This window comes from Aythya ferina, assembly GCF_964211825.1.
Source record: "Aythya ferina genome assembly, chromosome: 10".
NCBI lineage: Eukaryota > Metazoa > Chordata > Aves > Anseriformes > Anatidae > Aythya > Aythya ferina.
This window is the reverse complement of record NC_140306.1, coordinates 21561198-21584789: the sequence shown is the minus strand read 5'-3', so window position 1 is coordinate 21584789 and position 23592 is coordinate 21561198. Positions and strand designations below refer to the sequence as shown.

General features: G+C 39.7%; 1 protein-coding gene across 18 annotated transcripts in view; it reads left to right on the top strand.

Annotated features, from left to right (window-relative positions):
- Positions 1 to 23592, top strand: part of ERC2 (ELKS/RAB6-interacting/CAST family member 2) — a 547528-nt gene that overhangs the window by 72879 nt on the left and 451057 nt on the right. For 15 of the 18 annotated variants that reach the window (XR_014696351.1, XR_014696352.1, XR_014696353.1 and 12 more), the window contains exons 3-4: positions 12984 to 13007; positions 13630 to 14046. Coding sequence is in view for 3 of the 18 variants with exons in the window: in XM_084530654.1 (XP_084386780.1) it covers positions 12984 to 13007; positions 13630 to 14046 (441 nt within the window). In the remaining 15 variants the exon portion in view is untranslated. The remainder of the gene's footprint in view (positions 1 to 12983; positions 13008 to 13629; positions 14047 to 23592) is intronic. The other 3 variants (XR_014696363.1, XR_014696364.1, XR_014696365.1) reach the window with 1 other exon arrangement.

Sequence of the window (23592 nt, the reverse complement as noted above, 5' to 3'; positions counted from 1 at the left end):
CGAGTGCACCCTCAGTAAGTCTGCAGATGACACCAAGTTAGGTGTGTGTGTCGATCTGCTTGAGGGTAAGAAGGCTCTGCAGGAGGATCTGGATAGGCTGCACTGATGGGCTGAGGTCAACTGTATGAGGTTCAACAAGGCCAAGTGCCTGGTCCTGCACCTGGGGCGCAATAACCCCAAGCAGAGCTACAGGCTGGGAGATGAGTGGTTGGAAAGCTGCCAGGCAGAGAAGGACCTGGGAGTGATGGTTGATAGTTGGCTGAATATGAGCCAGCAGTGTGCTCAGGTGGCCAAGAAGGCCAACAGCATCCTGGCTTGCATAAGAAACAGTGTGGCCAGCAGGGCTAGGGAGGTGATTGTCCCCCTGTTCTCGGCTCTGGTGAGGCCGCACCTCGAGTACTGTGTTCAGTTTTGGGCCCCTCGCTGCAAGAAGGACATGGAGGTGCTTGAGCAGGTCCAGAGAAGGGCGACGAAGCTGGTGAGGGGCCTGGAGAACAAGTCCTATGAGGAGCAGCTGAGGGAGCTGGGCTTGTTCAGCCTGGAGAAAAGGAGGCTCAGGGGCGACCTTATCGCTCTCTATAGGTACCTCAAAGGAGGCTGTAGCGATGTGGGGGTTGGTCTCTTCTCCCACGTGCCTGGTGACAGGACGAGGGGGAATGGGCTAAAGGTGCGTCAGGGGAGTTTTAGGTTGGATCTTAGGAAGAACTTCTTTACTGAAAGGGTTGTGAGGCATTGGAACAGGCTGCCCAGGGAAGTGGTGGAGTCACCATCCCTGGAAGTCTTCAAAAGATGTTTAGATGTAGAGCTTAGGGATATGGTTTAGTGGGGACTGTTAGTGTTAGGTCAGAGGTTGGACTCGATGATCTCGAGGTCTCTTCCAACCTAGAAATTCTGTGATTCTGTGATTCTATTGAACCAAAAATGTTGTCTCCTTAGTGATTTCAAATTCCTGCTGATCTGCACTTCTTCAGTAACTCAGGACAAAATGTCTTTCCAGATGGTTGTCTTGCTTTGTGATGCATCATTTTTCTCTGTTGGTTCGACTGAAAACTGTTTTGATTGGAACTACTCAAAATCTGTATATTGATTATTTTTTTTATTATTATTTTTTCCCCTTAACTGTAGCAGAACACACAGTTCTAAATCTCCTTTTCAAATTGTTTCAATGGGATTTGATTAAGTATTATGGTTAATCAACTCTCAGTATTATTCCTGATAGAGAAAATAGCGGTGAGGGGTTGAAATTGGAACCTGATTTATTGCCTTTTTTAAAATTATTTTTATTTCTGGCTGAGCTTGAAATTGAAATTGTCATATGAATAACTTATATTCATATGATTTTTCTAATGTGTACATTAACAATAAGGAATTAGAAAGTTTCCAAATCAATAGGTAGAGAAGATAGGAAGGTTGTACATGATGTTAAGGTGCCCAGTTTCCTACAGCTTTCTGTTATGATGTGTTTGGTTGTCTTTTATGTCGATGAAAGTTTCCTACCTAGAAACTTTAAGGATAAATTTCACGCACATATTAAAAATGTGTTTGCATCTGAGTGCTGAGACTTTGACTAGTCTTTACACTCTTGCATTCTATGGTTTTAGTTCTGTCTTTCAACCTGGTGTAATTTACTGGCATCTGTTTTTGAGGAATTGACAAGCTATAGCAGGCTGTTGCATTTCCCTGTGTTTTTTTGGTCAGTTATTTACACAGAATATTGAATTACAGTATGTATTGCATTAATAACCTGAAAAAAAAAAACATGCTGTATATTACAGAACTTATTCTTCAGATGTAATGTAACTCACATCACATCACTCAATGTTTTGTCCATTACTACATACCAACAATGGCAACCATCTCTATTTCAGTCTCTTATGATCATATTGTTGGATACACCCAATAGTTAGACATGTAAATATTTTTTTCTATGCCTTTTTCTCTTTGATAACTTTAGTAGAACCTGTGCTGCAGCCACAGAAATTCCTGCCCTCAGGGCGTGGGTTTTTCTCTTTGTTTTAGAAGTGAAATATTTACTGCTATGGAGACAGATTGCAAAATAAGGAGAGGGAGCCCAGTTCACTTGATTTTAACTAGGAAAAAGATTCTTTTTATTTTTTTCATAGCTAACAGGGAGCATTCTGCCAGAAGCCCCTAAACTTAATAGCAAAAGGTCAGGCAGATAAAAGCAGGAACTGAAGATTAAGTAACACAGATTTTTTAGTTTTTGCAATGTGAGCTTGTTTATTATCAAAACTTTTCTTTTGTAAGTGATTTCTTGACTCAGTGCCTGAAAGAAAGGTCCTTTAATGTAGCTGCTCTTGAGAAATAAGGAACTAGTGGTCCTTTTTAGCATCCAAGATGTTTTCTGTGCTCTTTTTTGAGTGAGTCAGCGAGCTGGACAATGTATTCCACTGGAAAACTAGATGGAGGAAGTCAGTTACTTGCCGAGTGATTTTTGGCTTATCTTTTTTTTTTTTTTTTTTTTTTAAAGCTGCGAGTCAAAAGACAATGAATTCTTGACTTACTATGCCCCATTAAGTGAAGTTTGTACAATCTGTTCCTATTAAACCTGTATTAGTAAATATAATTTAATGGCTGTATCAGAAAGAAGGCGAGTACAATTACCCAGACTTTCAGATAGGTGTATTTCATTTGTACAGGACCACAGGAAAAAAGAATAGACTCAACTCCCTGTAAAAGTCCAATTCTAATTTCACTCCTGCCTTTCAAGTGAATATTCTAAATGCATGTTTTTGGTTTTAATTTCTGGCACCACTGTGACTATCGCTAAACGTAATTTCTTCTCAAGCAGGCATAACAGCAAATTATACTGTTAGTCTGCTCTTTTATTTTCTAAATTATCTTTCATTATTTCTTCTGTAACACACTGCTCCACTTTCAGTCTTCAGCGTGAGGCTCCATCATTGAAATGTGACAAACTACTTAAAGCTTTTTATAAGCTGCATCTAAACCAATTTGTATTTTTACTTTAGTCATGTTACTGAAACAAGTATGAGTATTAGGCTTGGAAATATACCTAAACATTGTTGAAGGCAACCATGCAAATCCTCATTTTCTCATGTGAGAGAAAAACAAGAAGAGAATTGGAGATACTTTCCTCATCAATATAAATTAAGAAATTGATTCTCCTATGCACATCCATCGAATATTTGGATGCTGGAATGTTAAATATCTCTGAAGGATCAATTAACAAGAATTTTGCTTGAATGACACACCACTGACAAAAACAGACAAAAGGAGAAGAAAGATGCCATGTCTGAAGATTCAGATCACATACGAAAAGGCACTTTTAGCATTAAAATTACTGGAGGTGCTACAAACATGAGACAACTTCTGCACAACACAGTTTGCTGGTACCATGTATTTCAAAAGGGCAAATTTTTGTTTATTAGCTTTCCTTAATTTTTCTTTCTTCATGCTTTTAAATTTGGTTTCTTGTGAAATCTGATAAAGCTTGCCCTTAATACTGTACCTTGTGGGCTAAATAAGGATCCTTGTTGTGTGTTAGACATCTGCATTTCTTAATACAGATGTTATATTTAATCTGTCCTGAACTATCAGGCTTCATGACTATTCAGTCAGCTTCTCTGGTCATCTCCTGCAAATACTTCTGTGACAAATTAGACAGGAATTAAAGAATTACCAAAGAACTTGAGATTATTATACAAAAACCATCTCCATGTGTAACTAAGGGGTAAGTGTAGGCTAAAATGTGTTAGTATTGCAAATTTCAGAATAGGTTTGCACTTAAGGCACAATCTGTAAGGGTTTCTTTCTCCTTTCCTATTGCTTGCTATTGGCTGTGTTTTTTTTATTTCCTTTGCTGTTTGACTTAAGTAGGCCTGTGATTACGGTTATACTTTGCCATTGTGCAAAATGTTAATTCTGCAAATGAAAAGTATTTTGTCTTTATAGATATCAACTGTACTACAATCCATCTGTAAAGTATCAAAAAATCACTTGTTAATTTGGAGAAAAACTAACCACATGTCCAAAATTTCTCGCCCTACAATCTTTTTCTCCTTTCTTCCACTACATTTCTCCATCATAGCCAATGCTGTCTGTGGTGATTTTATTTCACAACTTTCAAGTTCCCCTTGCCTCTAAAATCCAACTTACTTCCCTCTCCTCCTCCCCCCGAAGAAAGCTAGCTGAATACCATTTGTTGAATAATTTATTTAGTGTAGGATTTCTAATATTTATCAAATACTGCTATCAGGTTTCCAACCACCTTAAACTAATGTCCAATGGTCTTATATTTGTGCAGATATAGCACGTTTTACACTTATCAATGGAAATTCACTTATGTTGTACTTTGCGTAAAGTAGTAAATATTTTAAAAGCAAAAGTTCAGTACAACTTTTGCTCAATCCTTTTATCCAAGAAATTTTGAATTAATGTGTATGTTTTCTCCTATTGATAAAATTCACGTCAATGGCCAAATCCTGTAGCCTGTAATCATAAGAATCAGAATGCCAAGAGAAAGGGCTTTTAGAAATGTAAGAAGCCAAGCAAAGCCTTGAGAATAATCTGCAAAGATACATGTTCTCAAAAATCCCTGTGTTAATTTATATAGTTACTAAAAAGAGCTTTTTAAAAAGCATGTATGTTATTAGTATCAGAGCTAAATACAAAGTCTTGTATTTGGATGATCATTATTGGTACTATTGCAACTTTTAAACAGTCCCATTATGTTGTCATGCCAAGAATGTGGCCTCTGCTTTTCCATCTTCTTCCCTTTGGGAAAATAATGAGGGGTGGTGAGAGAAGAGGGGCAATTAAGGTAAAGGCACCCAAGTCCAGTAAGGTACCTACAGTTCTTTTTAAATGGAGCACCAAAATAGCAACTCATTCTGGATGGCTACAGAAATAGCTGTTCCACCTGCACTGGATGTTGTTGACATTGCCCCCTTTAGCCCTAGTGCCAGAGTCGTTTGGAGAAGCTGGCAAAGAACACCCTCAGACGTTTCCAAACATCAGTGATTCCTGTCTGAGGAATAAACTTGTTAGATTATCTCTATGTTACAGGAATCTACTAGCAAATTGCTAATGGTACACTTGCCGAGGCGATTGGCTCCGGGGCAGATGCGTTCTGCAGCGGAGCGGGGATCGGACAGGCAGGGCTAATTTTTCCGGCACCGAGCCCACTCGAGGGAGCCGCCAGGACCCGGCAGCCCTCGCGAGGGAGGTAAACGAAGCCAGAAGGAGGCGTAGGCGGAGCCAGCAGCGCCCCCTCCCCGGCCGTTCATAAGCTGCCCCTAGGGAGCGCGAGCGACCATGAGCGCGGTGACCAGGACGGGAAAACAGGGCGTGGCGCGTCAGAAGGGAGTGGCGCGGCAGTTCGCTCAGGCAGGGCGAGTAGGAAGGGCAAAGCGCTCCCCCCCGCCCATATGAACACCTCTAACGGCGGTCTGCTGCTAGCTCAGCTGCAATGGTGTACACCAGGAACAGTGTGCTCTCCAGGAAGTCTGTACACACCCAGACCGACTGCCCGCTCAAAACTGGGGCAGTTCAGGTCTCCAGGTGCAAGGGAGTGCCTGAGCCTGTTGCTACCACCTGCGGGGGGCAGAGAGACTGTGTGTGTGAGGTGTGAGCAGGTGGATGATCTGGTCTGCCTCGTGGCAGAACTCAAGGAGGAGGTCGAGAGGTTGAGGGATATCACAGAGTGTGAGTGCGAGATAGATTTATGGAGCCACTCCCTGCGTGGCCCGAAGGACAGGCACCGGGGTGAGACTCCCCAAATGGGGGTGGACCCCCTGCCCTGTTGCTGTCAGGCAGAGGCAGGGGACCTAGGAGTAGAGGAGGAATGGAAACAGGTCCCTGCTTGACATCGCAGGTGATGCCCTCCCCCACCGCTCCACCTTCCCAGGTGCCCTTACGCAACAGGTTTGAGGCCCTGGAGATTGAGAGGCCGGTAGCTGCGGAAGAGGTAGTAAGTCTGCCCAGGATGATGCATAGGGTGAGGAAGTCGACTCCATGCCTCAGGACTGCCTCCACCAGGACAGAAAGAAGGGTGATTGTTGTGGGTGACTCCCTTCTCAGGGGAACAGAGGGACCTATTTGTTGGCCTGACCCTACCTGTAGGGAAGTCTGCTGCCTCGCTGGGGCCAGGGTCAGGGACATTGCCAGAAGGCTTCCCAACCTGGTTCGCCCCTGTGACTATTACCCTCTTTTAATAGTCCTGGCTGGCAGTGATGACGTTGAAGAGAGAAGCCTGAAGACCATCAAATGGGACTTCAGGGAACTGGGACAGTTAGTGGATGGAGCAGGAGTGCAGGTGGTGTTTTTGTCCATCCCTACGGTGGCAGGGAGGGGTACAGAGAGGACACGGAAAGCCCACCTGATAAACCCGTGGCTCAGAGGCTGGTGCCAACACAGAAATTTTGTTCTTTTTTTGACCATGGGGCGCTTTACTCGGCACCTAGCCTGATGGCCACAGACGGGTCCCTATCTTTTAGGGGAAAACGGATCCTGGGCCAGGAGCTGGCAGGGCTCGTTGAGAGGGCTTTAAACTAGGTGAGAAGGGGGACAGGGCTGAAACAAGGCTTGTTAGAGCTGTGCCAGGGGTAACAATGACAAGGCTGGGCTGGGAGAGAAGGCAATGGCCCAACTGAAGTGCATCTACACTAATGCACGCAGCATGGGTAACAAACAGGAGGAGCTGGAAGCCATCATGCAGCAGGCAGGCTATGACTTGGTTGCCATCACAGAAACGTGGTGGGACCACTCTCATGACTGGAGTGCTGCAATGTCTGGCTAGAGGCTCTTCAGAAGGGACAGGCAGCATGGAAGGGGTGGTGGTGAGGCTCGCTATATCAGAAAGAGTTTTGATGTCGTGGAACTTGAGGCTGGGAATGATAAGGTTGAGTCCCTATGGGTTAGGATCAGTGGGAAGGCCAAAAAGGCAAGCATCCTGGTGGGGATCTGTTATACACCGCTGAACCAGGATGAGGAGACTGATGAAGAGTTCTACAGGCAGCTGACAAAAGGTGCGAAATTGTCAGTGCTTGTTCTCGTGGGGGACTACAACTTCCCAGATATATCCTGGAAGCACAACACAGCCCAGAGAAAGCAGTCTAGGAGGTTTCTGCAGAGCATGGAAGATAACTTCCTGACGCAGCTGGTTAGTGAGCCTACCAGGGGAGGTGCTCCGCTAGACCTGCTGTTCACAAACAGAGAAGGACTGGTGGGAGATGTGGTGGTTGGAAACTGTCTTGGGCAGAGTAACCATGAAATGGTAGAGTTCTCCATTCTTGGAGAAGCCAGGAAGGGGACGAGTAAAACCGCTGTATTGGACTTCTGGAGGGCCAACTTTGAACTGTTCAGGACACTGGTTGGCAGTGTCCTCTGGGAGGCAGTTCTGAAGGGCAGAGGGGTCCAGAAAGGCTGGGCACTCTTCAAGAAGGAAATCTTAATGACGCAGGAGCGGTCTGTCCCCACGTGCCCAAAGACGACCTGGTGCGGAAGAAGACCAGCCTGGCTGAACAGAGAATTGTGGCTTGAGTTTAGCAGGAAAAAGAGGGTTTATAATCTTTGGAAAAGAGGGCGGGCCACTCGGGAGGACTATAAGGATGTTGCGAGGCAGTGCAGGGACAAAATTAGAAAGGCCAAAGCTCATCTGGAGCTCAATCTGGTGACTGCCATTAAAGACAACAAAAAATGTTTTTACAAATACATTAATGCAAAATGGAGGACTAAGGAGAGTCTCTATCCTTTACTGGATGCGGGGGCGAAATTTAGTTACAAGAGATGAGGAAAAGGCGGAGGTGCTTAATGCCTTCTTTGCCTCGGTCTTTAGCGGCAAGACCGGTTGCTCTCTGGATACCCAGTACCCTGAGCTGGTGGAAGGGGATGGGGAGCAGAACGTGGCCCTCACTATCCATGAAGAAATGGTTGGTGACCTGCTACAGCACTTGGATATACGCAAGTCGATGGGGCCAGATGGGATCCACCAGAGGGTATTAAGAGAACTGGTGGAGGAGCTGGCCAAGCCACTGTCTATCATTTATCAGCAGTCCTGGCTATCGGGGGAGGTTGCAGTTGACTGGCGGCTAGCAGACGTGACGCCCATCTACAAGAAGGGCTGGAGGGCAGACACGGAGAACTATAGGCCTGTCAGTTTGACCTCAGTACCAGGGAAGCTCATGGAGCAGATCCTCTTGAGAGTCATCACGCAGCATTTGCAGGGCAAGCAGGCGATCAGGCCCAGTCAGCATGGGTTTATGAAAGGCAGGTCCTGCTTGACAAACCTGATCTCCTTCTATGACAAAGTGATGCGCTGGGTGGATGAGGGAAAGGCTGTGGATATGGTCTACCTTAACTTCAGCAAGGCTTTTGACACCGTTTCCCACAGCATTCTCCTCAAGAAACTGGCTGCTCTTGGCTTGGACTGGCGTACGCTTTGTTGGGTTAGAAACTGTCTGGATAGCCAGGCCCAAAGAGTCGTGGTAAATGGAGTCAAATCCAGCTGGAGTCTGGTCATTAGTGGCGCTCCCCAGGGTTTGGTACTGGGGCCAGTTCTCTTTAATATCTTCGTCGATGATCTGGATGAGGGGATCGAGTGCACCCTCAGTAAGTCTGCAGATGACACCAAGTTAGGTGTGTGTGTCGATCTGCTTGAGGGTAAGAAGGCTCTGCAGGAGGATCTGGATAGGCTGCACTGATGGGCTGAGGTCAACTGTATGAGGTTCAACAAGGCCAAGTGCCTGGTCCTGCACCTGGGGCGCAATAACTCCAAGCAGAGCTACAGGCTGGGAGATGAGTGATTGGAAAGCTGCCAGGCAGAGAAGGACCTGTGAGTATTGGTTGATAGTTGGCTGAATATGAGCCAGCAGTGTGCTCAGGTGGCCAAGAAGGCCAACAGCATCCTGGCTTGTATAAGAAGCAGCAAGGCCAGCAGGTCTAGGGAAGTGATTGTCCCCCTGTACTCGGCTCTGGTGAGGCCGCACCTCGAGTACTGTGTTCTGTTTTGGGCCCCTCGCTGCAAGAAGGACATGGAGGTGCTCGAGCGAGTCCAGAGAAGGGCGACGAAGCTGGTGAGGGGCCTGGAGAACAAGTCTTATGAGGAGCGGCTGAGGGAGCTGAGTTTGTTCAGCCTGGAGAAGAGGAGGCTCAGGAGCGAGCTTTCTGTAAGTACATTAAAGGAGGCTGTAATAAGGTGGGGGTTGGTCTATTCTTGCATGTGCCTGGTGACAGGATGAGGGGGAATGGGCTAAAGTTGTGTCAGGGGTGTTCTAGGTTGGATGTTAGGAAGAACTTTACTGAGAGGGTTGTTAGGTATTGGCATTTCCAGGCTGCCCAGGGAAGTTGTTGAGTCACCATCACTGGAAGTCTTTAAAAGACGTTCATATGTTGAACTTAGCCATATGGTTTAGTGGAGGACTGGTTAGTGTTAGGTCAGAGGTTGGACTCGATGATCTTGAGGTCTCTTGCAACTTAGACAATTCTGTGATTCTGTGAAATCAATTCTTTGATGAAAACCTGTGCCTGCTTCCTTGCTGCCCCAAATCTTTCAGGCTGGCTTTCCCGCTTAGGACAGCTCCAGCTAGGATTCCTTTTTTACTTGACCTTATACAGGGTTTGTTGCTCCCTTCCAAGTTAGGAGCAGGCTTTTTTTGTTAAATGACAATAGAGTGCACTCTTCAACATGTACTTTGCTTTGGGTGACACGTGGTGTTGCAAATAGGAGAAACCATGCACTTCCATAGGTGGATTAATAATTTTACCTCAATATCCTTATGATATCCTTCTCCTTCGATGTTCACCACATACCTAAGGCTTTGGGGTGCTCTGGAAATGCTGCTGTGCACGGCCCAAGGTGGGCTGTGGCAGGGCAGTTCTCTGCAGGCAATTTGTTAGTGAATAGGCAGGTGGCAGAGACCAGAGGAACTTCCATGGGTAAAGCATGAGCCAGAAGCCAGGTGGGGCCATTAATTCCTCTTCCCTTTGTAGTTCTGTTTCAATTTCTGGGGGGGTCAATTTGAAAACCTGCTCTGTGCCTATTTCACAAAGTTGTGGGAAGTTCCTGGGCAGTGCCATGGATTGTCTCTTGGAGCCAGGCCATAGGGAGAGGCTGCCAAAGTTCTGAGAGAACTGTTTATATAATCCCTGGAAATTGGCACGGAAAGCATTCTGTAAATTCTGGTCAGCTGGTCTGTTTTTAATAGAAATTATGAAAAAGAAAGATTTAGTGTGTCTTTTTAAATCCCACTAAGTTCTGTCTGCGTAATGACAGCAGCGTGACAGAGATTCACAGCACTCCCACATTCCTCCCCTGCTACAATTAATATGCTGCTTCTTGCCACCCTCACAACATGTGTTCTTGCCTTTTCTGAGCTAGCTGCTGCTATGGGAGGCTGTGCCAGCAGAAGTCTAAATCTGGTCCATCGTGTTCAAAGAGTTCTAAGTCTTGAAGGGGTACAAAAATGGATTATGTCAAGGTAGCAGCAGCAGCCTGCCACAGTTGAGGCTGTTAGTTTCATGTATTTGCATCCATAATTAGTGTTGTGCTCAGCAGCAAGCGTGTTTGTGGGCAGAATGTGAGAGCCCCGTACATAGGTGGCTGTGGGACAGAGGGAGGCTGTGACTGGCTTGTCTTGCCAGAATTGCTGTTTGAGTTGGGCATTCTCATCATTTGTGGGTTGATCTAACGCTTCGGCCTTTTAGAGTTTGCATTCAGAAGGGCTGTCTGTTAGCAATGTGTATGTTAAGTTTGCTTTTGTTTCTGTTTTAAAGCATTTAAAATATTTTACAAACGAGTTTCCCTTTGCTTAGCTAAATTATTCTAGATACTGCATAGATACAGCTTGACTGCAGAAAAACATTTATAAATAGTGTTTAGCATCAAGTAATAAGTATTGTCTAATTTATTTGAAAGACCTATTTTAAATCATTCAGATTGGAGGAAAAAATATCTTTTATTGTGAATATTTCTAGACTATAATAGTAGTTACTGAACATTTCTGTTGCTTAGTAGCAAAATAATTTTGGAGTGCAGAGGATTTATTTCATGATGCTTATGCGAAGTCTGGGATTGGTCCTCTGGTTATATATGTATTACTTCAGGCAGTTTTTCTTTTTGAAAAAATGGAAAGATATGAGCTTCAATCTTCAGACAGATAAATGCCTCTGGGCTGAAAGTCTAGCTGATACAGTGACCCAACTGAAAATTAAGTAAAAGAGATGTTTATTTTAAAATGTTGAATTGTATTTTGTTTGATCAAAAGGAAACATTTAACTTAAAAAAAATAATCTAGCTCAGTTTATTTTTAAATTACTTAAAAAATACAAAAAAGTTTAAAAGCTGAAATATTCAATTTGAAGAAGCCAACAAAAATATTTATTTTTCTCTCATTTGGAGCATGTCAAAGGGGCTGTTTGTCAAGCTTGAAGCCAATTTATGAGTAGTCTAAATGAGTATATGTTTTTTTTTTTTTTTTCTAGAATTATTAATCTAAAATTTTTGTTTCTCTCCAACTGCCAGTTTTACAAAGCTACAAAGGAATTGGATCAGAATGTCTGTATTCTCTGAAGTGAAATTTCCTTTATTTTGGAGTCATTGCATAACCACTGTGTTGACTGGTGGAGACCATCTACAAAAAATATGACTTTATATGGGGAAAAGCATTTGAAAAGAAATGGTTTTGGTTTTGTTTACTTTGCAACATCTGTCTCTCTGCCATTGCCTTGTTGTTGGCTTTGTTAATTCGCTCATTCATAGTAGTCATTGAACATTATTTCCGTACTTTTTGGATTCATTTGCATTTATACACTGAATTTCTGTGCTAAAATTGTCATAACGGGGTCATAAGTTTTACATTAGTAGGTTTAAAAATTGCTACATCAAGAGGAGTTTTGAAAGAAAGCTTATTGGGAGATTTTATGTAAATAATTAAAAAGATGCTGAGACTTGAAGAAATTGAAAGAATTAAGTATCATTGCCGTTCAGTAAAAGCAAGGCAGTAAGTGTGTAGCCTACATTTGAATGCTCCTGAGCGTGTGCCTAATGAGATGCAAATATTAAGAGATTTAACCTCTCAACACTTATAAAAATACTGTCATTTAATAATAGAACAGATTCAACGTAGAGAATTCCACTACAGGTAATGCTTCTCCATTTGAAATAACTGATAAAAACTGTGATTTCAAAACATTATTTTAAGTTTTACATTTTTCTTTCAGCTTAAATTCAGGTTTTTGTTACATACTGACACCTCTAGATAAAATTGTGCTAAATGTGAAGGTAGCCTCAAATGAACTAAAGAAGCCTCCCATACTGAGTTAATGTGTTAATGAATTATTAATTGTTTTATTGGAGTGTGGAGCTGAAGAATATTCATTAATGTCAAAAAGTCTGGTGCCATGCATTAAGTCATCTAAATCATACTGACAGAATTCCTACATGTAAGGGTCTTCTGGCACAGCACACTTAGCTATTGGGGAACTTGTATTTCTGTATATTCAGTATGCTGGGTAGAGGAATGAATAGAGGAAAAAATAAGAAAAACATTTTCAGACATGCAACATGATATTCTAATAATTTAGGATAATTATCTATACCCCAATCTTAATACGGGAAAAATCATTTTCAATTTTGATTGCATTGATTAAGGAGTGCAAGATTTATCAGTTTTACTCAGATATAATACAAATATTTTAGGACAAGTTACTGTGTTTTGAAAAGCTTAGTGGAAAAGAATAGTAAGTTGAAATAGGAATATTATTATTCATTATGGGATTAATTATTTTTGACACTTTGTCACATCTATTTAAATGAAGTCTGTCTTTAGCTTAGGTATTGTATATTGTGAGGTTGTTGGTGCTGTTTTGTATAACTTAATAAAATTATCTTTTCTGTTGGAGGTATTTTTTGTTGAATTCAGTTCTTTCTGTTGAATCTCCTTTGCTTGCATCTGGCCTTTATGTTGATTTTGCTTCATTTTTTCGTTTGCCATGCTGTTCAGTTTTTGGATGCCAGGAGAACAAAGGTTTGTCTATTATTCGCAGTCAATTTTTTTCAAAATTCAATATTTATTGTGTATTTTTGTTTGCTTGTTAGAGATGCAGTAATCCTGTTTACTAAACATGTTCATAGCTTTAGTTGCCAAAAAGAAAAAAAACAAAAAAACAACCAACCAGCCAAATGCCCTCCCTCCTCTAGCTTCCTGCCAAGCTCCCTTCAATTACAGTGAGTGCTTTGATTGACTTCATAACTCAACTGCTGAGCACCCTGCAGGGTAGAATCACCTTTAGTCTATGAAGTAATTTAGAAAACATGGAATACTGAGTCTTCCAGCTTTATAGGTACATCTTGACTGTACTAATGGATGTGTCACTGCCTAGTGTTTGGGTTTGTTGGTTTGCCTTCTTTGCTCTTCATTTTATATGTAGCTGACACTGTGTGTGTGTTTTCATTTACTTTTCTAGAAGCACTTGAAAAAATATAAGTATAAACATCGTCACATGGATTTGCTATTTTATAAGGTCATTTATTATAGTTTCATCAATTCTGAAGAATTTTTGTAACAGCATACAACAAAAGTTTAATCAAAGACTAATCCTGCATTTGGATCATAAATTGATTTTTTTTTTTTTTTTCATTTATTGCAGCATCTGCAAATGACAATCCAGGCACTTCAAGATGAGCTTAGAACCCAGAGAGACCTTAATCATCTTCTGCAGCAAGAAAGTGGAAACCGAGGGGCTGAGCATTTTACCATTGAGCTCACAGAGGAGAATTTTCGAAGGCTTCAAGCAGAACATGACAGACAAGCTAAAGAGCTTTTCCTATTAAGAAAAACTCTAGAAGAAATGGAGCTTAGGATTGAAACACAAAAGCAAACACTAAATGCTAGAGATGAATCAATAAAAAAGCTTCTGGAAATGTTGCAAAGTAAAGGTTTGCCATCTAAAGGAATGGAAGATGACAATGAGAGAACTCGAAGGATTGCAGAAGCTGAATCTCAGGTTAATCATTTAGAAGTGATATTAGACCAAAAGGAGAAGGAAAACATACATCTTAGAGAGGTAAGGAAAACTCATTATTTGTTAATTTAAAAGATACTGCCAAAGTGCTTGCTGCAGTTTTAGAAATATATTTTCAAGTGTCTGAGTATCTTCTGCTTTCAGTGTTTCTTTAGAAAAAAAGAAGGATACATTTGTTTTAAATCAAAAATAAACACAAAGCAGGACTAAGAGATTGTGGAAGAAAAGTGTCACTTGAGGCTTATTGTCTTTGTTGATCTTTGCATACATTCTGGATTATTGCATTTTGACAAATCAAAATTTGACAAACCAAGATGATTAGAACTACTGAAGAGAGAATGAACACCTCTTACTGTTATAAATTAAATAGTCAAAGGTGCACGCTACTTTTTTGTTTTATACCCGTTGTATTTGAAATCAGTGTTTTAAAATGTTTTGCCTTCCATAGCCAGAAGCCTTTGTTTATTTCTAATGCATTTTCATGTGTGGTATACAATTTTGGGGGATATATGTTGCATAACGTTGCCATATTGAAGCACTGGGGTGATGGTTGTGCTGCGCTTTGATAGATTTGCGCCCAAGCCCTCCTACACCAGCTGCCCACATCACTTGCTGATGAATTTTGGGACTGGATTTGTGATAATTGAATTAGGACAACTGAAGGAAATCTTACCCACTGTCAAGCCTGTGTGTCCCTCTGCATCCCAACAGCTTACATGACCAGTGTCAGGGAAACGAGGCCGTGAGTCTTTCGGAGAGAGATCCTGATGCTTCCTGCTGAGAAGGGCAATAGTTTCAGAGAGACCGAGTACAAGCTACCCACAGTAAAGGGGAATCAGGACCTACAGCTCTGTTTCCTTAGAAGTTCAGAACAGTGTGGTCTGATGTGAACTTCTAGTCTGGTAAAAAAACCACTAATTTCCTGATATATCAAAACATGAATAAAATTAGTACAAGAACATAGAAAACTCTTATTGACTCTTGTATAATGCTAAAGATTAAGAAGAGCTATTTACATCTACAGAATGTTGACAAAATATTTTCTTTGCTATGGGTGAATTGTTTTATATTTAAATTTTTAAATTACAGCTACTATGGTAGTGAAAAGGAATTCTTCAAATGCATTGAAAGTTTTTTTTTTTTTTCCCATTTTTATTTTGTTTGACCTGGAAAATGAGGACTCAATGGTATCTGGAGCCCATCTAAAACTTGGAAATATTGGAAAATTTGCAAGGCACAATCATATATTCCAATAAAGTTTTCTGGTGAACGTGTGGATCCTTGTGAACCTTTCCTCACACAGAACTTTCACTGATAAGCAAGGTCACCAGTTAATGAGGTCTTTTCATACTTCAGGGCCCTGAAAGGACTTGCACAAGGAATTAATGATACTGAATCTATGGTATGTGGATATATGGTATGTGGGAGAAGTTCTTTAACTAGCAGAGAAGTTGTTGGAATTTGCTCTGCTGTTTCCAAAATACTAGTTAAAACAGACTACTTACAGTAGGTTTCAGGCATGGATGACTTGCTATCTGTTAAATCTTGTTTTTTTTTTTTTGTTTTTTTTTTTTTTTTTTCTTTTTCTTTCTGTGATTGTACCTCATGTATATTATCAGTATCACTTATCAGTATCACTTAATACTAACTTGGTTATGTATTGGGTGTTGAATTCATTGACAGTGGAAATTTGAAGAAGGTTTTTAATTAGCGTAGCAGTCAAGTTCTTGAATAACCTTCCAAGAGTAGTAAAAGAAATACATGTAGAATTAAGTAGAGCTTGAAAAGTAGATAAAATATTTCAGAGTTCCCTCTGGGTTACTCTCTGGGCATAGGAAAAAAAATCTCTGAATTTATATGAGAATAAAGAGGTTCCTGGGGAGCACTGCAAGTTTACAGAGGTGTTCGCTGCAGTTTCTGCTTATGACATGCTGATATGCCTTGGTCAAAGCTTAAAAATTTACTAGGTTTGCTGAACAGAATCTGTGTCAGATTGGCAGGAACTATCTGTTGACCTGAGGATTTTAGCAAAGAACTTCCTTGCTGCTGTAAGAATCCAAAGCTTTGGGTGAAATCCTCTCTCTCTCCAGCACATATTTGTGGCTGCTGATTGATTGGTTTATTTTTCCCAGCAGATCTGAAGTTTGCTGTAGGAAGCTTGGAAGCATGACATGTGGGGCATGTGAACTCCTTAGAAACTAAACGTTTACCTTTTTTTTTTTTTTTTTTTTTTTTTTTTTTAAGGTAGCTGATTTTTATTGTTATTTTCTGGAAGAAAACAATATATGGTGTCTGCTTTCATAAGGAAATCATGTGTCCTGTAACAAACTGGTTCTTGGAAATACCCATGTGCAAAAGAATGTTCTTGGGTCTGGCAGTCCCTGTGTTAGTAGGTTAAAATTTGGAAGTCTGTCTTCAGGCCATGATGTCATACCATTGCATCCTTACGTTCAGAATTAAGTACCATGAAGATCACTAAATATACATTCATGTCATAAAACACACGATGCCTGCCTTCTAGTTCTTAAATAGGTTATTGCATGTCTTTTCTAGAATTTAAAATAAACATTTTTTTCCTATAATTTTGGGAGAACTGTAGGTAATATGGTGATTTTAGCATGTGGAAATCTAGTACAGATGTTTGGTATTACTTTTTTTTTAAACATAGTGGCCGCACATTATTTACCCTAAGTACCATTAAGTATTTTTTTATTATTGCTATTAAAAACTTGCCTTAGGCAAAGTCCCACTAAATCTCCAGTAAAGTGAAATGTTAAAATTCCAGCAAGTATTTTATTATGTATACATACACATATTATTACACATGCCCTCTCTATGTAACATACAGTTTCACTCAAATGGAATCTGAGATCATACAGGATTTTATATGCACATTTTAACTCTTACCTTGCATGTATTCTTAAAATAAGGTTGTTGTACGCAGCTTAGTGCTACAGTGTTTTTTTTCCTTCTCTACATTTAGTAGAAAGAAGAACACAGCTTTATTATAATTTAAAGTGCACTTTTAAACTTTCAAATGTTTTTTAAATTTCTCTATCTTGAACTCAGCTTGGTCAAATAATTAAGGTCACTGATAGGATTTGAACTGCCATCATGAATTAGTTATTGCATGTTTTTAAAGTTATTAATGGAGCGAAGTTCTTTCTTTCACTGTGAATAGAACAGATGCCTTGCAGACTTTTGGTGTTTACTGTAAATGTCTTACACTGGAGCCAGTAGTAATTTACTAAGGAAATACTTTATCAACACCAAACATTTCTTCCCTGAAGTTAGTTACGTAGATTAACAACCATTCTGGACTGAATGTCTTTATTTGGTTCGTTAGTACCTCTTTCCTTTTATTTCTCCTGGCTCAGCTCAAAATATTAATCTAATCAGTAGCTATAAAGCGAATTACTTTCTATCAAAGTATCAATAGTAATACATGTTTTTAAGGTTACCTCTTAAGCATACAGAAGAAGGACTTTGCAATATTGACAGTCACTCCAGACATGAAAAAGTAGAATCATAGAATCATAGAATATCCTGAGTTGGAAGGGACCCTTAAGGATCATCAAGTCCAACTCTCGACACCGCACAGGTCTACCCAAAAGTTCAGACCATGTGCCTAAGTTCACAGTCCAATCTCTTCTTAAATTCAGACAGGCTCGGTGCAGTGACCACTTCCCTGGGGAGCCTGTTCCAGTGTGCAACCACCCTCTCTGTGAAGAACCCCCTCAGGTTGTAGACAGGTTGTAGACACAACCTGATTATGCTCTAGAGAATAGTTACTACTTCTAATTTAGCCCATTCAGGTTTTGTTTGCCCCATGATATTCTTGCCAGGGTGCTTGGTTGCAATAGTGTTTATAAGTTCATGTGGAGGATCAGAAAGCTTTTCACTTAGGATTCAGTTTCTCTAAGGACAGGCTTGCTCCCCATGACATCACCACCACTAGTTTGGAATCCTGAATATGAGAAAAATGTCCGTGTGAAACTGACATTGATGTTTGAAAAGCAGCTAAAAAAATAGTTTTGGAATGAGATAAAACAAGAGTTTGTTCGTGATCTTTTTATACCTTTCAGTATGTGGAGGGGGCAAATGTTGATCCTGACATCATTCCTGCAAGGGGCATCCTTTAGAAGCTAAACTGAGGACTGTCTTGAGTTGCATCAAAGCTAGTGTTGTCCCCAGCAGTAGAAATGTTATCATTGCACAGCTGTTGACCGAGTTCATGTGTTCGGACTTTAGGGCTGCACACAAACATCTTAGAGCCTAGCTAAAAATTAAACAGAAAAATGATTACTTTTTTTTTTTTTTTTTTTTTTTTGTTTCCTTTAATCTTTTCTTTGTGTTCTTCCTAAGTCTTTGTTCTGTAAACATACTACTGCTTGGCAATAGGTTACTTACATGACTCACACTTCTGATCTGTTGATGTGTTTTCTTAGAAAGAATCAGAGCTGAATTTGAGGGGAGGAGTGAATTGAATTCCTTTGAATTCAATTCCCTTGAATTCCTTTGTATACTTCTCTGTTTTAGGCTCTCCAAAGTGCAAGAAGATGTACCCAGAGGGAGTGGTTAAGTTATAGAATACATTGAGGAACCTTATTGGAATGAAGATGTAAAAGCTACAGATCCCATAGAATTTATACTTGTAGCACTGTTTATTATTCTTAAAAGTGCATTTGGTCATATTATGTGCTATCTTTAACATTTATTTTAAATTATTTTCATTTAGTAATAGTTTCCATCCGATAATACATAGCTAAAACTTTTCTTATTTTAATGAATGTTCTAAGATAAGAAAACAAAACTTGTCAGTGTAGAAATTTGTGACTCTGACTGAAAAGAGAACTAGATTAAGAGTGATTTACGCATCTCTGTAGTTGCTCTGCACAGTCTGACACCTTAACAGTGCCATCTGATAGACACTCTTTGATCGCTTGATCTATTCAGGGAGAAGTTGTATTTCTACCTTCTTAGAGACTTTAAAAAAAAAAAAAGATGAGTGCTATGTTATTAATGTAAAATATAATGAAAATAAAAGTGGGGGAGGGGGTAGAAGGAAGAACCATCTCTGAGGATTTAAAAAGTACAAAACCCAAACAAAGCACCAAACTATTTAAGATGTAGTGTTAGTGTATACATTGCTCATTATAAACAACAGTTACCTTATGCATCTCATTTGAATCAGTCAACACAAAACTAAGGAAATCACAGAAGTGTGAATGTATCTTCCAGAACTTCATCTCTTGAAATATAACAAATATATTTATATGTCCAGTGGTCTGTGTTGCACATAATTTTGGCACGTCTATTTTTTATAAATTCTCTTAATTTCTTTCCTAGTCTGTTCTCTTCTACCTCTCTCCTACCGATTAGGGAAGTGAAACAGAAGTTAAGCCAGCAAACTGGCCCCCCAGGAAATGAATGCTGAAGCTGAGGAATCAATCTGCATGAGCTCCTCTTCCATTCCTTGGCCACCGTGTGTTCTGCGGAGTGGCTATTCATTTCAGTCTGCTTTGTGAATGGAACAGTACTGGAAGTGAAATTGGAGTGTCTGTTGAAAGATTTGAATGAAAATAGGAAAATGTATTTTAGCACACTGTGTTAAGCAGTTTATGTTTAAAACATGAGGTGCTGGAAACTGCTGTAAACAGCTTTGGTCAAATCACCTTGAGAAGGAGACAGTAGGAAGTGAAGAAGCTTAGAAAAAGGGTAGGATGGACATTTGTGTGCTGAGTAGGCCTTGCATAAGAGGGTTTTCAGTTCTTCATTTAAGGTCAGCTGAGTGCTTGGGATGGAAGAGTTGCCTTTAGATTTGAGATTTCTAGCCCAAGCAATCTTCCCTGATAGCACAGACCCTGGTTCAAGCCAGCCAGATCTGGAGAGCTAGTCAGATAACCAGTCCTATCTACCTCGTGCAAGGCAATTAGTGTTTTGTGTATTTTAAAAACTCATGTGGATCAATTCAATTTCAAGTGTGGGCAAGACTGTACCTCAACATTGGGTAACTTTCTGTTACATCACAACCTGTCTCTTGAGGAGGAAGATCTAATGCTCTTAAAGGCCATTGCTTTTTATTTTCCTTCTGTTTTTAACTGTCTTGTAAGATCATGTTGATAACTGACTGAAAGAAGTGTAGGCTTGATTATATAGTATTTATGTGTTGGTCTAGGCTGTTCTTTATATATAAAAATGATATTTTAGGATCAGGTCAGAGAATTAAGACTTCAGTCAAGTTGTTTTGTATTCGTGGTGAAATACAGTTCATCCTTCTCAAACCAATGAACTTAATGAAGCTTCATCCCTGTATTCTTCTAGTTATACTGGACACGTACAAGAATGTGCCCCACTCTTGCTGCCCCCTACCTGCATTTCATAGTGAGATACAATTGTTTTGTGCTTTTAACTTCCTTTGGGGCACTAGTTGGACAAATTTAAAGGCAGGATACGAAGTATCATTAGTTAATGATCTGACCTCGTATGGCAGATGCTGTCTTCCTACTTAAAAACCTTACAAAGAATTTAAGAGTGTACTGTTAAGCAAACATTAAATTAACAGTCATGTTGAGTGCACTTACTGTGGTCTTAAAATTACAGACCTTCACCCAGAAGGCAATAAGGATTTGGATGTGGACCTCAAACCTGAACAAACTTTTTTTCCAGATGCATTGTCCTGTAACACCCCAGAAGGAAAATGTTCTGGAAAATTATTCTGTACTGTCCTTTTCATACAAAGGCCTCTATTGAATCTTTTTATGATAGTAGTGCTTTCCAACTGTATAAGCATTTTCATAAGAATACTAGAAGAGACTGAGAATCTGAATAATTGCAGTTATTGTTGAAGTTGCTGTAAACTGACATCTCTTATTGCCTGCAGCACCGTCTCCCAAGAAAAAAGCTCTAGAACTCTAGAAGGTTGCTTTGTATAACTCTCCCCCCAACAAAGTTCTACTTTTTTTAAACCTATATAACTCCAAACCCCATTTTGTTGTTCTAATAGCTAGTCTTCTAAATCCTGAAATAAAACTGCTGTTTTCAGCACATCACAGATTTTAACTAAGTTGAAAAAGCTGATGGTGAGAGAAATCCATTAGCAAGGTTTGTTGTAGGAGTCATGCAGCCTTTTATCCAGACCAAAAACCCAGGCATTGAAATTGCATAAGTTTGACTTCTGAGAAACAGCAACAGGCTAACGTTTTGACAATGAGTGTGTGTGCACGTGTGTGTATGTGGATGTGAAAACAAGAGAAGAAAATGCTATGTCATCTTTATACCAAAACAACAAAAAGAATCCTGAAACCTGCCTCCTAAAAGGAAATACTGTTTTTCATTTGCTAAAATTTTTCCTTGTACACATCTTAAACTGTGTAGCAAATAAGTTTTGTCTTTGTATTTGCATGGCTTAGGTGAGTAATAATAGTGGGAGTGTATAGTAGACACTAGAATATGCCTAATATAAACTCTCCCTGGAGCTTCACATGAACTTAAGACTGATAAAGGCAACATGGAGTGTTAGACCAAACCATTTAATGAAACAAGATTTCTTATTTAGTAAACAGATGTAATGTTGTTGAACCAATCTGACACCTTTCTTCAGAAAGAACACATTGTCTTTGATCTACTGGAACTAGAATTTCTGGTCACTAACTTATCTAGTCATCTCCTAATTTTAGAGATGTATTTGTTGCCTTGTGAGATGATTGTGATGAAAGGTTGATATTTTTTATGTTGACAGTTTGAGCCTGATAGTCTGACATGATTATAGAGGTTTTGGTATATTTATTATCAGATATAAAATTTGACAATGAGTATAAATAGATATCCTATCTCAGCATTTAAGATTTTAAGATTTTGTTAAAACGTTGAAAAAGTAACCCATGTCTTCTGAAGGGCATATACGCCAAAACGCGGGTATGTTTGAAAATAACTCAGAACCAAATCCTGTCTGTGTTTTTCTTCCATGAGTCATCTGAATGAGGTTAATGGCATTAGCTGAGTGAGTTCATAGAATCATAGTTACAGTGAATGGGATTAGATTTGAAAGAAAGAATGAATCTGGACTTCTGACAAGTGCTTGGTTACACCAAGCAAGGTGTAACCAAGAAGGAAGTAGTTCACTGTAGCTTTTCCATAGATGGGGCTGACTCCTTCACCCATTTGGCTTATCTCCACTTAGCAGCACATAAGTCATCACACGTAAATCAGTTTCTTTTCAGATTGTTCTTCTCCTCCCTGAAACATAAAGTCTAAAATACCAATAAAACCAGACTTTTTTTTTTTTAGAGCCATTGTATTATGAATATATTTAGAATAGTTGCTGGTTCTGTGTTTTAGTGGCTATTGTTTCAAGATTAAGGGCCTTATTAATATAGGCAGTTTATCTGAACTCAGGGGACTATTTACTATTAAGCATATCTGTAGGGTTTAGGCCCTTGCCTGTTCCTTCCAATTCCGTGTAAGAGTCAAGCGATATTCCTGCTGGTCTTTTAAAAACACTTCATGGTTCTTATTGAAGGCAATGAAGTGATAAATAAAAAAGAGGCGTGATCTAGTGAAGTGTAAATCAGACACACTTCCCTAATTACTGTAAGAGGAATGTATATTCAATACAATATAGATAGTAATATGTTCCCAATTTTTTGGGAGGTGTAGAAAGACAAACCTATAGTGTTTCATATTCTACAGACGCAGGAGAGGTAAGGGACATATCTGTTGTATTTTTAATTGCTCTGCTTTTTACACATTCACTTGAATTTATTTTCTTTAAATATATGGCTTGTATTCTGACCTAGACACTTTTGATATTAGAAGATTTTGCACACAGTCCAAATTCCACTGCTATAATTCAGAAGAAGAAAATCTAGTAATTGACATAGAGAAAAATGCTTACTCAGTTTGTTGCTACTATACTTGGTAATTGCAAACAGGTTCTTAGTTGTATGTCACTGAGTACTGGCTAGTCATCCTCTACTAGGAAAATTCTTATGCTGCCATTGCTCTGCTGTGCTGGCAAGCTGATTCCTAATTCACTTCAAGCAAGTATTTCTTGTGAAAGTGTTTCAGTTGGGATTAGTCCTTGCTAAAGTGAAAGGATATGTTACTAAAGGGAATGTACTTCACACACTTTTCTCCTTAAAAATCTGCATTTGCAGAAAGCATTATTTCCATCTGTTAATAGATAAGTAACAAAAAGCATATTTCTTTGGTCACAATGCTTTAATCAGCCATGGCTCTTGATGCCTTATATTTCCCTGAATATAAATTTATTTACAAAAACAAGCGAATCTTTGTTTTTAGATTTATAACAATGATTTTAAACTAAACAATGTCTTTATTTTTTTGGCTCATTATTTAACACAAAAATTCACATTTAAAAATCTTCTAAAGATCATGCATTAAGAGAGTGAGAGCTTGCGTAATTTCTCATTTCATGCTATCTTTTCAGAAAGTTCCTGCACATGGTGAGTTAGTTACATTTCTACTTGCTCTTTCATAACTCAGCTGAATTTTTACAAGGTTTAATAAAACGGATGCAGTGGTCTTTGGTTGCTGAACAAGAAATAGCCTATCACATACTAAGTA